General features: G+C 45.9%; 2 protein-coding genes across 5 annotated transcripts in view; both read left to right on the top strand.

Annotated features, from left to right (window-relative positions):
* Positions 1-238: 238 nt before the first annotated feature.
* PRR18 (proline rich 18) lies at positions 239-2,508 on the top strand. The gene has a single exon (XM_033144157.1). The coding sequence runs from the start codon at positions 548-550 to the stop codon at positions 1,358-1,360; it is 813 nt and encodes a 270-aa protein (XP_033000048.1). The 5' UTR covers positions 239-547; the 3' UTR covers positions 1,361-2,508.
* Positions 2,509-7,899: 5,391 nt separating this feature from the next.
* Positions 7,900-15,568, top strand: part of LOC117043923 — a 51,357-nt gene continuing 43,688 nt past the window's right edge. For all 4 annotated transcript variants that reach the window (XM_033144155.1, XM_033144154.1, XM_033144153.1 and 1 more), the window contains exons 1-2: positions 7,900-7,910; positions 11,627-11,733. In XM_033144155.1, coding sequence (XP_033000046.1) covers positions 11,650-11,733 — 84 coding nt within the window. In that variant the 5' untranslated portion in view covers positions 7,900-7,910; positions 11,627-11,649. The remainder of the gene's footprint in view (positions 7,911-11,626; positions 11,734-15,568) is intronic.

Here is a 15,568-nt window from a genome sequence, read left to right as displayed (position 1 = left end):
CCAACAGGACTATATAGCCTGGCAACATTTACTCTGCGCGCAACAGACCAGACGAGGCATAACGGGGAGAGACGATATTTATGTGTGTGTTTTAAGGAAAGCCAAACTACAGACGCGCAGTCGTGTTATTGGAGGGGCAAGACGTGCCTCGGCTGCCTGATGCCGCCCCCCCCCCCGGCGCTCGCGGGACTTTCTCTTTCCGCCTGATAGGTGGCGGCTGCCCGTCCGTCCGTCCGCCCGCAGCCACGGCGCCCGGCTCGCTGGCCGGCCTCCGCCGAAGCCCTCTCCTCTTCTCCCCCCGCCCGACCCTCTCGGCTCCTCCTCTCGCCTCCAACCAGCCGCGACCGCCGCGTGTCTCATTCATCCGCAGTGCCAGAGAGCGACGTTCGCTGCGCGGCCGGGCTCGTTCGCGGTAGCTGCTTGGAAGCCCCGGCTGAGGGCGAGAGGCTGCCTGGCCGCCGCCTCCTCTGAGGCGAAGATGTCGAGCTGAACTACAACACACAGACAGGAGGAGGAGGAGGGAAGGGGCTCCTCCGGCGGCCGCACCATGTCCCTGCCTCCTATCGCGCCACCACCTGCTGCCGCGCCCCGACTCCAGCTCCGGAATGCGCAGCAGCCGACCCCGGGGGCTCCCAAAAAGGCACCACCGGCGCCCCCCCTCGCGCCAGCCAAGCCCCCTCGGAAAGGTCGCGGCGGCGGGGTCCCCGCGGAGCGCCCCGGCGGCACCTTCTCGAGCTCTTGGCCCAGCGCTTCTCTCCCGAGGCAGCTGCCGCGCAACAGAGGCGCCCCGCCGCCGCCGCCGCCCGCCAGGAACCCGCCCGCCACAGCCGCTCCGGCCGTGGGGCCGCCTCCGTCTCCGGCGTCGCGAGGCCGCTCGGTCGTGGGGCTGCCGGGCCCGGGCGCGCGCTCCTGCGAGAGCCTTTGCGCCGCGGCGCAAGCGGGGCGCGGGGAGGCCGCGCTGCGCTTCTCGCTCAGCCTGCCTCCCGAGGCGATCCGGGTGCTGCAGCGCCGGAGCCTGGAGAAGCAGCTGCAGCAGCAGCGGCGGCCACGCGGGAGGACGCCCCGCTCCGCCTCCCCGGACGCCGCGAAGCGCCCCCTGGCTGGGTGCTCGGCCGCCGCCGCCGGGGGAGACTTGCGCGCCCTGCTGCAGGTGTCGCTGCTCAACGAGCGCCACCGCTACGACGACGTGGAGTACGAGGAGGAGGCCGACGGCGAAGGGGCGGCCGGCGTCCCCGGAGCGTGCGCGGCCGACGAAGGGCTGGTGCGCAAGTGCACCGAGTGGCTCCGCGGCGTCGAGAGCGCCGTCGCCCGCGACCGCGCCGACAAGCTGGACACGCTGCCGCACTTGGGCACCCTGTGAGCGGCCGGCCGGGGGCGCCTTTTCCCGGGAGCCCGAAAGAAAGAGCTCTCGGCCAAGAAGCAGGCAGACCAGAGCCCGCCATTCTGCTCCTCGGGGTTGTGTCGTGGTTCGTTCTTCGTCTCCAAAGGCCGCCTTCCCACATCACCTGTTGTTGACTGTGAACGGATTTCCTTCTCTGTCGGGGGAAAGCTCTTCCACCGTCCTGGCCTGCGACTGTGTGTGTGTGTTTTCTGAAAAATAACATAACACGTTGCGTTAGGATGAGCTTCCAAGCTTAACCACGCCTCTGTCCGTTATAAGAATTGCTTTCATCTCGACCCTTTTTCAGTGGACGAACAATTCATCTCTATGCAGATAGTGCGTGGAAGGAAATGTGCTTAATCGCCCCCTACACCCTTTTGAACTTGAGAGGTGTCTCTCTCTTGGGCACCCTGCGCTAGGAATCTGTTCCACATTTGTTTGGGGTGGTTGTTGTAAGAAAAGGAAAGTTATTGCTCAAAATCTTAATCGAAAAAGACAGTTTTTCTGATGATCTTATGGAAAACCAACCCTTTGTGTTATTTTTGGCTGGAGTAATAGAGACAATAGCTTTAAGGAGATGGGGAACGAAGTACCGCCTCTCCGTGTATAGATTTTACTGTGGCCAAATGTAAATGTTGAACTTTTTCATGCTTGTGTAACTTATTATGGTAACATAGCAATGCGTTTTTATTTTTGTAGCCTGTGAAAAGAACAGAGTGCACAGAGACAGCTGAATATGTTTTGTCACACTTTATAAAAGCATAATTCACAGCCTGAGGTCCAGGAGAAGGTAAGGAATCTTAATAGTTTTTCCAATTTTTCTTCCCTGTTCCTGAGACTGCGAAGTTTAGGAAAGAGCTTTTGTGCTACATGAATAAGTGCAGGTGACTCCAAAGAAAGAGGCTGTGTACAGTACAAAAACTTGGCACAAACTGTTCAGTACAGTACTAACAAACTTTTTAAAAAGTACGTTGTAAATGAATAGCACAGTGATTTTGTAAATTTGTAATATTTCTATTTATTTGAATAAACAGTTAAAATTGGTGAGGAAGCATATTTTGCCTGTTTATTCTGCTACTCCACAGTTATGGGGTGGGACGGGAAATAAAGGATATACTGTTGAACAATCCTGTATTTTTAAGTGCTATTATTTCAGTGGGTGAGATTTAAGCATAAAGCTCTCTCAGTTGAAATGGATAGGGCTGCAAATTGCTTTGCTTTGAGTGAATTTTTAAAAGAATTGCTGTTCTATAAAATAAACCCAGTAGATTGGTAATATCACACTGGAATGATAGCTATGTCTTTTAGATCACTGTGCATAAAGGAGCCAGGGAGGCAAGATAAAAAGAAAAGGCTCTGCAGCAAAATTGAGTTTTCTGTTGAACTCTAGATGAGAGCTGCATATTTAGCACTTCCATATTTGTGTTGTGTACCTGTCTCTTAAGAGAACTGATAGAAACAAACACCTTTTTTGACCCTGAAGGATAAACAAACCCTCTTTTCTTACTAATTGTTAACAAACTTTCGTATGGAGCAAAACAGTAGCACAGAGTTATAAACAACATAGTAGTCAACTAGTCCCAGGCATACATGTATTGAAGTTAATAGGCTTACCGGTAGGTTTAGTAGGGAGGAATTCAGTAACTGCTAAGGCAATTGTTCCATCAGGGCAAGCATTTTGCCCTTCTCCCACCATGTGCTTTTTTGGGTTTCACCCTATCTCCCCTTGCAAGGGGCTCATGGTGGCGAGGAGAGCCCCCTTGTGCAAGCAGAAGTCCCTACATAGGGCTTCCATGGAAGGGACTTGTTAGTTGAATCTTGCCCTTAATGTCAGTGGATCTACTGTGAGTAGGGCTTCATTGAAATTCAGGGTAAGTTTTACTTAAAACAGACCCATTGAAATTAATGAACACTGATTCTGTGATTCTACTTGAGTTAGGTCCGTTCATTTCAATAGGTCTGCTCTTTGTTGAATTCTACCCAGAGTCCCTTAGCTGGAGTTGGTGCATAAAGATTACCCAAATAAAGGCAGCAACCAGAGTTCTGAGAGTGGGGGAGGCCTGAACATGTTTTTTTTTCCTCCTGACATGATTCAGCTTCTAACTTACGGTAATACATCTTTGTGGCTTTAGTTTTGTGTGCTGGTTTTATGCTTATTTTAAAATATAAAGAACACATTCATTGGAAGGTTTTTTTTAATGCAACAGGCAATGAATTTCTCCAAAACATTGATGCCAGCAGCAAGTGAAATGCTTTAGACCAGGGGTCATTTCATACATTATCTGAACAGCATGGGAGCTGCTTGAATGTGGCAGAATCCCACGCTGCTCTCAGCACTTAGAATGGAAACAGCAACTGATGGGGATTCTCTCTGCTTCCCCTGCCAGCCTTGCCCAGCCCATAATGTTCTTCCTAACTGATGTTACCAGGGTAGTATGGGCCTAATGAAGCAGTAGCTGCCACATGACTCAGGTGGCACATGGAACCACTTTCTTAGGAATCACATCTATAGCTTGGAGAGAGAGAGAAAATGAGAATTATTTGGCAATGTCTCTCTGACTGGCAGTTTGGGATGGAATGGTGTGGAACACAATAATGCGGCTGCAATAAAGAAGCATTTTAACTATGTTGCACATTAAGATCGAACAAAATAGTGCATTGCATGTTCAAAAAGGTTTTTAGACTCCAAGCATTAAATATGAGCATAATTGTGAGCCTGTTAAACACAACATGATCACGGCCTTTGGAAAGTTAAGTAGGGTTGCCATACGTCCAGAACTTCCCAGACATAGTCAGAATACTGCAGTTAGAAGCAGTGTCTGGGCAGAAATCGCTGGAATGTCCGGGAAAATTCGGACGTATGGCAACCAATGTCAGAAGTCTAGATTTTTTGTGAATTTCCTTAAAACTAGCTCCAAAACTTCTTTTTGAGGGGAAAAAAGCTCCACAACTTTGGGCAAAGTTGTAAGATTTTCACTTTTTGAACTATGGCATCCCTAGAGTTATTCTCCAAGTCTTGTCAAAGTTAACTGCTTCAGTATGGGATCAACAGCCAGCCAGAGTAAACAGAACTGTTGACATTTCCCAGCCCCATATATAGGGAGCATTTGGCCCTCCAGATGTTGCTGAACTACAACTTCCAGCAAGCATGGTTGATGACCAAGGATGATGGGAGTTGTAGTTTACCAACATCTGGAGGGCCAAAGTTCCCCCACATCTGCCCTATAATGAGCCTTGAAGTCTTAAGGAGAGGGAAGAGACATCAGAGCTGTGATTCTGAGAAATCCTAATACTGCTTTTTTGCTTCTACCTCATTTCATTCTTGCATAGTGTGCTATGACGTATAGTAGATGACCTGTGGCCTTCTAGATGTCATCAGACTCCAACTCCCATCATCCCTGGCCATTGGCCATGCTGACTGGGACTTCTTTCGTTATTTCTTTTGTTTGGTCAGTGACTTCTGGGTCCCAGAGGGTTGTTGTTTTTTGTCCTGCCCCACTTTCCCACAGTTTACTGCTGCATTGGAATAAATGCCAAACTGCAGAAACCCCAACCGACGCTTGCTTCAATTCTGTAGTAAACTGAGGGTTTTCCAGGGAAAGTGGAAGGACAAAAGAAAGACCTCTCAGACCTGTGCCTAGAAATCATGGCCCAAATGGAATCCCAGACGAGCCCTGAATCTCCTGCCCCTTTCCTTCTTTTTAAACTTCTTTTTTTAAAATAGCTTTTCAGACAGCAGCTGCCTGTCAACTTTTTCCAGAGGCATCTTATCTACATGAATTGACATGTGCAAATTAGCATGTACAGTATTTGTGTCATGGGCCTATGTCCTGAGTCCTTTCAAGTACCCATAAACACCCCTGCTGTGTACATTTGCACATTTGGACTGGCTTTTCTCTGGATAACTAACTTCCAGTGGTGATTTGCATTTTTATATAACCTCATACCATGTCTTTAAATAGTTTACAAATTCTGTTGTATGTTAAGCAGCCCAGGGAGGAGAGTGTCAACAAGTGATGAGTGTTCGTAGTAATATTAAGTATTGTTGATCCATGTATGTACTGTTAAAATGCTTTATATATCAATTTGTGGTTTTTATATATTTGAGCCATTAAAATTTTTATTTTCAGGCTTTGTGTGTTAAAATTATATCTTATGTAAATACTTTTTTCACTTAGGCAGAAATCTTGAACATACTTATTGGAGTTTAAGTCTAAGTAAGCAATCATAGGATCAATGGTGGACTTTGGTAATGTTTGGTAATACAGCGCCCTGAGCAAGGCCAGAATTTGCCTGCTCTCACCCCATAGATCTTCTCAATTATAGATCTTCTTAATATTGTGCACCCTCAGCTCAGTGCCCTGTGTGGAGGAACCACCTGCACCACTCCACATCTGGCACGGATAGGATTGAGGAGTCTTGTAATTTTCAGAAAATGGAAACCCAGAAATCAATAGATCTAATGACCTATGAGGGCAATAATCAATAGGGCTTGATTCTCATGTTGTTCTAAAGCAGGTATGGGGAACCTGTGGTACTCCAGAAGTGGATTCCAACCACCAGCAGCCCAATCCAACCCATCCCCAATGGCCAGGGATGATGGGAATTGTAGTCCAACAATATGTGAAGTCCTCACATTCCACATCCTTGTTCTGGAGTATTCATCAGATGGTGTACCACAGCTGATTTAACATTATTTGACAAATCTTGTTCACTCTTCAAATAATCATAGAAAATGAGATTAGAATATGGTAACAGAGTAGTGTATATCTCCCTGTTATTGTGAAGTCACTTCTAGGATAATTAATATAGAATGAAGTATGAAGATAAACAAAATAATTGGGATCAATCCTCGTGGCTACCAAAATAATTTCCCTTATCTATATGACAGGAGCACAGTTGAAATATTTATGGAGTTAACTTTGTTAAGCCTGTGTGTTGTTGTTGTTGTTGTTGTTGTTGTTGTTGTTGTTGTTGTTGTTGATTAGCCTCCTGGGGGCTGACAGAAAAGGGATGGAGAAGTCATTTATGTGCTGGGCACAGAGAAGAGGGTTCCTCTGCTTTAGCAACCTGCTTGGTTGCGCAGTGAGAGACTAGAGAGCTAAATTCCATCTCTGCCAGCCCACTTGCTTGCCTGCATGAAATTATTGGGTCATCTATGCTCCCAGGCTAGTGTTTAAATTAGGAATGGAGAACCTATATTTTTTCAGATGCAGCTGGACTACAACTCCCATCATCCCTGACCATTGACCATGCTGGCTGGGACCGTTAGGATTCAGAGTCCAGCAGCATCCAGGGAATCTTAAGTAGCCTTACTTGCAAGCAAGTTCCATTAACATCAATGAGATTAATTCCAAATAAAGCCATTTGATATTATGCGGAAGTGAATTGAAATATACCCACCTAATGTGTTTAGGGGACAAGGCTTTTATTTACCAACAAAAAGTTATTCAAATCTCATGAAAATATTGTGCAGTTAACTTTCAGAACCAGGGTCAAAAAGTTCTAAAATAATATTAAGTAGGTAGATGGACCCTTTTGCTCAGATCCCTACCAATGGATATCAGCATCAAAACGGAGTTGGTCGTTTTTGGAGAAATGCTCTTACAATACAGCATTGTCCTTACTAATTCTTCTATGCAACTTTATTTTGGGGGTCTCAAAGAAGCTAGCTTTCACTTTTTATTTACTTCAGTTGGAATATTTGTTGCATTCCATCAGACACAACGGGATGTTGTGGTTTGTTCCCTTTGGAGCGCCATGGAAGCACGTCCATAACAAGGGCAACCATCTTGCAGCAAGATGCCTTTCTTGCAAACATGCTTTCCTGTACTTGTTGCCAAATTTGCTCTTTTGTACACAGTGCAGAACTAGCTGTGTTTCCACTCTGAACTTCGTAAAAAGCTCACCCATCATCACTCTACTTTTCAAAGTGCCTGGTTGCAGCTGGCCTAAACGTCGGTTAATGCCTACGATACGTACCGGTATGTTATCCCTAGCCACTTCCACTGTGCCTGGCTGGGAAAGAAGAGCCTTTGTTCACAAATGAAAATGTTTGGCCTCGTACTTCCTCATCTTTCTGTCTCGGACAGGCCAAAAGAACCTTGCGGCTCCCCATTTGTTGAACTATAACTCCCATCAGTCCCTGCCAGCACGCACGGTCCGTGGTCAGGGATGATGGGACTTGTAGTCAAGCAACCTTGGGGAGCCCACCCACCCCTCACATTAGCCGCCCCGAGTTTAACGCATCCCAGTGGCCGCATAAATGTTCATGGAGGAATAGCTCGCTAGGTCTCCTCATGCCTTTTCTTTACCAGGGCTTGTTTCACGGGCCCCGTTTCACGGTGAAGCACTACTTTGGGAGAAAGTGAGCGCGGGAAAGAAGCAGGGTCGGCGGCGTCCTCTGAGGCGCTGAGGGCGCGCTTCTCGCCGGCGAGGGCGGTGCCGAAAGCGGACGCCGCTGAGAAGACTGGCGCGCCTCTGCCTCGCGGGGCTCCGGGCGGGGAGAGCCGGGAAGCCGCCTCGCGCGGTAAGTTGGCGCGGGGGCGGCGGGAGGGTCTCCTGCCAGAGGCCTCTGTGCGCGGAGTGAGAGTCTCTGGACTCTGGTCCTGGGACTTGGGGAATTTGAGGGCTCCCCCCCTCTGAGAAAAGCAGCCCCTTTCCCCTTCCTGCCCGCCGTGTGGAGTGGTACAAGCCCTGGGAGGAGCAGTGGGATTATGGGTGGGGGGCGCTAAAAGGCAGAGGGCGCTGCCTTTGGAAAGCTGCTTCCACTGGGTCCAGTTAATCAGTTTCGTTGAATTAGTTAAAAACTCAATAGTTTAAAAACTGGATTTTGAATAAAATGTGCGGTTGTGCTTTGAATTTCACTGGGTGGTTGCCTGCCTTGGTGGGTCGTGCAAGCCGCTGTTCTGCATAGCGTGGCCCGAAAAAGTTTTGGAACCAGTAATCTGGTCGGGGTACTAACTTGAATAAAGTATTGGGGGGCAGGTAAGCCCCGCCCTGCATAATCGATCACATGACAGGGTACACCCCCACCCCCTATTTGAATCGCACTGTCCATCAATCTGGTGTGTGGGGGGGTGTAGCCCAATCAAATATTATATTGGGGGGCTGAAGGGATCTGGCCAATTGAAGGTCTGGGAACTACAGACCACAGTCCTTTATTTCAGGGGTTAAGCAGAGCTCAGGCTTGGTGGGTTTACTACAACTCCAAGATTCACCAATGAGAGCCAGGTGCCAAAAATACACACTTTACATTAAAGAAAGTTGAGCCCATGGATTTGAAGCAGAGCTGAAATGAGATCACAGTTCTTCCGCACAGAAACCTCCTCTTAGTTACCCCCAAAGGATTATTCATTGCAGCGGTATAATTTAGAGTGGGAGGGGAGTCGCTTTGTTGCTGTTCTTCTTAAACAATCGGGAGCCAGACATTCTTGCTGATCTGCTGTACATCACCCAGAGAGTTACCATTAGGTCCAGATGATCTAGCTCCTGCCCACTCCATGCCTCATTCAACACAAGGATGCCTGAACAGCCAGCCTGGATAAGGTACTCAAGTTCACTGAGCTGATGTGAAATCTTTTTTCTCACAGAGGGAATGATTGTCCTTCTCCTTGCTGTGGGAGGGGAAGGGCTGTAGCTCCAGGCTAGAGCATGTGCTTTGCCTGTAAAATATTCCAGGTTCAGTTCTCACTATACTAGTAGCCCTGGAGAGACTTGTGTCTGAAACGGTGGGGAGCTGAGGCGAAGTAGAGAAGGCAGCATCTTGTATGCCTAACCTACCCTCTTGGGATGTCGGGGGAAATAAATAGTATTTCCTGTTGGAAGAATTCTGAAGTTCCATACTACAAACCTTCCAATATTTCATAGAAGAAAATTGGGACACCCTTAGGTGATTAAAATATCCCTGTTCTCAAACCAAAGATTGATGCCTGAGTATCCGATTCCCACTCTTTCAGCCGGCAGTGTTACACGTTGGTGAATGCCTGATTTACATGGTCTTTGTTTATTCTGTGGTAGCCTTTATCCTTCACCGACTTCTGAAACAGGAAAGGGAATATTTTTTTTCTAAAATTCAAAAATGTTTTTTCCGAAAACTTAAGAATGTTTACCAAAAAGTATTTAGCAAAATTTGATACATGCAAGTCCCGATCAGTTTAATGGGGCTCACTGCCTAATGAATGGGTACTAGATTGCAGCCCTGGGTTGTAATCCTGTACATACTTACCTGGGAGTAATTCTCCAGTGGGCTTACTTTTGAGTAAAGGTAAAGGTACCCCTCACAGTTAAGTCCAGTCGCGAACGACTCTGGTGTTCCGGTGCTCATCTCACTTTACAGGCCGAGGGAGCCAGCGTGGCGTTTGTCTGCTTCCGCAGACAGTTTTTCCGGGTCATGTGGCTAGCATGACTAAGCCGCTTCTGGCGAAGCCAGAGCAGTGCACAGAAATTCCATTTACCTTCCTGCTGGAGCAGTACCTATTTATCTACTTGCACTTTTTGGCGTGCTTTTGAACTGCTAAGTTGGCAGGAGCTGGGACAAAACAACGGGAGCTCACCCCGTTGCGGGGCCTAGAACCGCCGACCTTCTGATCAGCAAGTCCAAGTGGCGCAGTGGTTTGAACCACAGCGCCACCTGAGTCCCAAACTACTTTTGAGTAGACATGTACAAAACTTCATCTCACAGTGGAATGGACTGAACTTGCATAATGGCAGCAAGTTGTTAATGTTGCTACACATTTCTGTGTGGATAGGCCGTGTGTGTGTGTTAAGGGAAGTTTCCTGCATGTGTAGGTGCACCCAGCTTTGCAGGTACCATTTAAAACAGTTGGAGTACATTTTTCAGCCCAAGGGCCACATTCCCTTTTGGACAACCTTCTGGAGGCCACATGCCAGTGGTGGGTATACTGTAAATGAATGTACACATGCTGCCTTTGTGCTGCAGGCCAGCTCATTCCCATGCCTCTCTCTGTCTTCCATCCATGTAAGCAAGAGTCACAAGCATACATTCCAGCCAGTCAAGGAGAGTGTGAAGCAAGGTCAATGAGGGGGTTTCCTGGGCTGAAAGTGGGTGTTTGGGTAGGGGGCATGAGGTTCCACACTCTGATTTAAAAGAAGAAAAGCAAGTGTTCATATATATTCTGTTGGATGGCATATTGCAAGCCTCCTCCCAGCAACTCCTGCAGCCACGCTGGCGCCAACCATATTGCTCTGCTTTCCTTTGGACCACATCTGTGATGCTGAGAGGGTGTCTTGTTGTCTGGGCAGCCTAGGACCTCCATACACACTGCCCAGGCTTGCACCATGGGGGGGAGGTCACTTTGGTGCTGCTAACACAGCAGTTTGACTTCACCCCTGGAGGCGCATTCCATTGACTCTCTAGCCAGATGGATGCCAACAAGATATCGCTAGCCAATTCTGAAACACAGCTGTGGGACATTATTGCAGTCACACCAACAATTCATGTTTTGTTAGATAGGCACATGAAGGGGCTGTGGCTCATACCGTCTCCTAGTGTTCATGCCTCCAGTAGCAACATATGGAACATCATTCACGAGCTAATTCATAGATGAGCAGCGATTTGAAGCCTACATTAAAACCCAGCACAATGATTGTGGCACAGACTGTCCATGCCATACATTTAAAGCACCTCCCCAAGGATCCTGAAAATGGTAGTTAACCCTTCATGAAGCTACAATTCCCAGTGTTCTTAACAAACTACAGTTCCCAGGGATATTTTGGGGGGGGGGTACTTTAGAAGTATAGAATGAACACAGCTACAGACTGAATGGGTTTACCACAACAAGTTGGAGGGTAATTCCTTGAATAAATGTATTTGAACTAGAACTGCCTTTTGACAAAATTCTTCTATGTGAAGTATAACTCTAAGGAGCATTCAATATTTACTTTAAGAGAACCGTAACTGTACAAAGGGGGATGACAAATCAATGAACTGGTGCGTAATTGTTAAACAGCAGAATCCAGAATTACAGTCCTCGGGCAGTTTTACCGGCGGCGATGGTGGAGGCAGCACCCTGTTTGTTTAATCTGGTGCACAAACACTTTGAGGACTGGGTTGCTCAGGTAACTCACCTGTTGCTCAGGTGAACAATATGTTGGTTTGGAACAAAAGCCATTATACAAATGCCTAATGTTGATTTAAGTGTTTGGCTAGTCCAACCTAATTAGATGTGGCAATATTGTGTTCTCTGCAATGTATAAATTTGTTTACCTTCTTTTCTTTCACAGTACTTCGCTCACAGTAATGTGATATGGCAACCTGCTTGCACCTTTACAAGAAGAGTACACTTCCTCCACTTCTGGATAGGTACCTCCCAGTTAATTCTAGGAACCAGGTAATCTTTTAAAAGGTGCCATTGGCCTTGAATGCCTTCAGTGTAGTCATTGGAATCATTTTATGTGAACTCTGGAATAAGTTTGTGTCCTTCCTCTCTTCTTTTTAAGAAAGTCCCATGATAGAACTAGTATGTGTTTGTCACATGCTCAACTCATGTTCCTCTTCTCCATTACAAATGTTAATTGTTTTTCAGCCCAAATTCACTATGTACAGAAGTTACAAGGCAAACAAGGAGAAACAAAAGCACTACTGAAATGATTCCTCTGATTGGTGGCTTGCTGTAAATAGATGCAAATTTAAAACAGATAAGACTGGCCAGGCTGAGGAGAATCCCAGTTACACAAAATGGGAATGCTCTCATATCCTCCATCAAGATCTAGGCCTAGGATAGCTTAGGGTTGCCTTTGGACTTGTTGACCATTGAGGCATATTCCTTTTGCATGACTCTGTATCAAAGGGGACTAATTTATGTATAATTTGGGGAGCTTTGGTCATAGCGAACATGGCCATCAGGCCAAAAAAAGGTTAGCTACCTTGATCAAGTCTGATGAAGAGTTCTGGAGACCACAAAAGCATGCACCCTATTTTGTGATATTTTTGGTTGGTCTGATAAAGGTGATGGATTTTGGAGCAGGGGGGGAAATTACTTTATAGCAGCGCTGATAACTCTCCCGATGACCCTGTACTAATGAATTACCTTTATTACCACGAAGGTACACAATGCTATTTCAGTGTCTGGGGTGTTGTCAAAGGCACAGATCTGTATGTAAAAACTTTTTTTAAAAAAAGTCATTTTCTACTCCAAAACATCACTTTTAGAGCCAGAAACACCTTCAAAGCAAGAGGCAAAAAGGATCTGTTACAAGTGCAAAGATGATGAAAGTGGCATACGTCATTCATAATATTGCCATAGTAACGAGGCGATAAATATAGCCATTCATTGCAAAGTGTGGAGGAAGGATGCAAACAGGTCCTATTTATTAACACTGAAGTTAAATGTAGTTGAGGCACCCCTCTTGAGTATTGCAGAAGCGGTGGTGACTTGTAAATCCAGTACACCTAGGTTTTAAAATTGCATCCTTACATGATCATTGATAGCTGGAGTGGCCCAGTAGACAGGCAGGTCTTTATCTTCCCCACCCACTAACGACAGCTTTGGCAGGTGGGCAGGACCACCTGCCTGCCAATCATCTGGCATCATAATGTCATCAGATGATTGACACCTTTCAGAAGTTCAAAGGAAATTACTATAGAGCAACTTCCTTTGAAGACTGACTCCTGGTGTGCCTGGCTCCCTTTAGCTGAGAGCTAATGGTCGGTTAGAGGCAACCCCTTTGAAATGTCTTTGGAGTTTAATTTGGCCAACAGACTGGAGGCTCACCATGTCTGAGCTTGGGGCAGGGACAGGGGGGAAATCAGACATATAAATTACAAATAAGCCCCTTGTTACAGCTTTAAGTTCAAGCGGGTGCTTTATCTGAAAAGTGGAAGAATGCTGGAATAAGGATATAATCATATAGCACACATCTCTGTTCCCAGTAGGGTGATGTTATCTTAGGACCCTGCTCAGAAATGCACCCCATTCACTGGAACAGAGATATTCAAATAGTTGTGAAATGTGCCGGTAAGGGATGATATTTTTCTCCTTTAAGGCACAGTGTCCTGGTTTTGCCTTGAAAAGAGCTGGAAGTTAAAGAGTTGCACGTACAATCCCTAGAATGAATCTTTCTTTCTTCTATCTGTCTATGGTGTCACTTGGGGCCCAACCACATAACTAGATCCATAACTAGATCTCCTATGTTAAAAGCAGTTAAAAGCAGCTAGACACTGCGGAGTAGAGCCCTTTTCACTGCACTGTTTTCCTAAATCAAATCCCTCACTTTTATTTGCCCTGCTGTGAAAGAAACACACGTACCGTTTAAACGTTTACCTTTTCCTCTACATGAAAAAGCAGCTTTTGGAATGAAGCAGTCGTTTTGTGACATGGCAGGAAGGCCACAGCTGGTACCTTGACTTTTGTGTCAGAGTCTGTCAGCACTTAATGCTGCCCATCCGTAGAAGCCATAGAATTGTAGAGTTGGAAGGGACCTGAAGAGTCATCTAGTCCAACCCCCTGCAATGCAGGAATCATTTGCCCAACACGGGGCTGGAACCCACAGCCCTGAGATTAAGAGTCTCATGCTCTACAGTGCTATTGTTGTGACACTATTGAATAAACTGCAACCATTGAATTCTGTATTGGCCTAAAGATATGATACCGAGATGCTGTGTATAGTATGATGGGGTGAGATGGTGAGGCATATGATTCTAGTTCAGCTGGGAGGATGAAAAATACTTTTTGAGCTGCAGCAGCTACAGCTTGTCTTTTAGAGTCAGGCTCCTTGGCTGCAGAACATCCCTGGGTTTGGCTTATTGATGTGTTCCCTTCATTTTTCTCCTCTCAGTCCAATGTACTGAACTGCAGACCTTTCATAACTGCAACTCAGTTTTTCTACCATTGTGGGAAGGTTGAATTTGCTGGCTACTTTAAAATTTCCTCCACCACCCATTCAATTTTGTTGCCTCTGCAGGGCTGCTCCATCCCTCTGGCCCCTTTTGTAAACTCTGAGGCTTTACACAAGTAGACCTTTCTTGGAATGGCCAGGATTATGCATGTTTGCAGTGTGTCCTTGGTAGCAAAGAATGACGCACAATGTGAGGAGAGTTCTTGCCAATCTGAGCAATGTGCTTATTAAGCAGTATGTTGGTTCTCATCCAGAGACAAAGGTTCCTTCTATAAACAGAGAGGAGAAATCACTAAAGAACTTTTTAAGTTTGGAAAGGTGTCTTATGTACAAATAACTTCTCTTTACAAGTAATTTTTTTTTTACTTATGTCCTTTGAGCTTCATTTCTTATTTCTCATTGTGTTCACTCATATTGTTTTCTGACTTAATTGCAATGCATTATTCAGGAGAATGAATATGCTCAAGTTTCTGATACCGAAAAGAAATTTTTGCCGTAAACGTGCTTTCTTAAAAAAGAAAAAGGAATTTATTTTCTTATTTAAATGTGTTACCCAAATTCTTACGTCATATGTTCTTCTTTCATTTATTTTATCTGGGAACCAGTAGGTGTAAATGATGCTCTTATTCCATTTTTTAAAAATGTAGTGTTGATCATATATTTTAGAGATAGTTTGTTTCTGCTCCTTTTCTCTTTAAAGAAGGCTCAGTTTTGCCAGGGTAACACACCCCACCAGATTTGACACACAACTAAAAAAAAAGTCCTCTGAAACACTGAATTTGAAGACAAGTTTTGTCAACTTCTGTGTACCTCAGATATGCACTTCCAAACATGACATAGGCTATTAAAGATATAGCTTCACCCATTCTGCATTGCAGGTGACCACGGTTACCGGTAATCCTGCACAGCACCATGTAGGGGTGATTTAGGGTCATGTCTGTGGTGTGCAGATTCCAGGAAAATACCAGGTTTATTTATCCTCGAAGCAAGTGGCATTTCTCACACTTATTTACTGAATTTAGCTTGTAACAGTTAATTTGTGCTTTGCGAACAAATGCATTTTATATCCTTTTTAAATGGCATCTAATTACTTAATTAGTGGTTGGGTTTTCTTGGAGCTGAATTTCCGATCCTGCGTCTTTTGACGGTATTCTGTTTCAGACGGTTTGAAAAGACAGACCAGTGTGGAATGGAACAGGTTTGCCACTTTTTCCTTTGCCTTCAACATCTGCATGGCCGGCAGAAATTCAATCGTTGTGGCTTCTCCTGGTGTGGAGATGGAGTCATGGGAAACTCCAGTAAGACCCTTGTCACTGAATGCAGCTTTGC

The sequence above is a fragment of the Lacerta agilis genome, chromosome 3, assembly GCF_009819535.1.
Source record: "Lacerta agilis isolate rLacAgi1 chromosome 3, rLacAgi1.pri, whole genome shotgun sequence".
In the NCBI taxonomy this organism is placed as follows: Eukaryota; Metazoa; Chordata; class Lepidosauria; order Squamata; family Lacertidae; genus Lacerta; species Lacerta agilis.
Note: the sequence above shows the minus strand (reverse complement) of the source record. Positions and strands in the feature narration are given on the sequence as shown.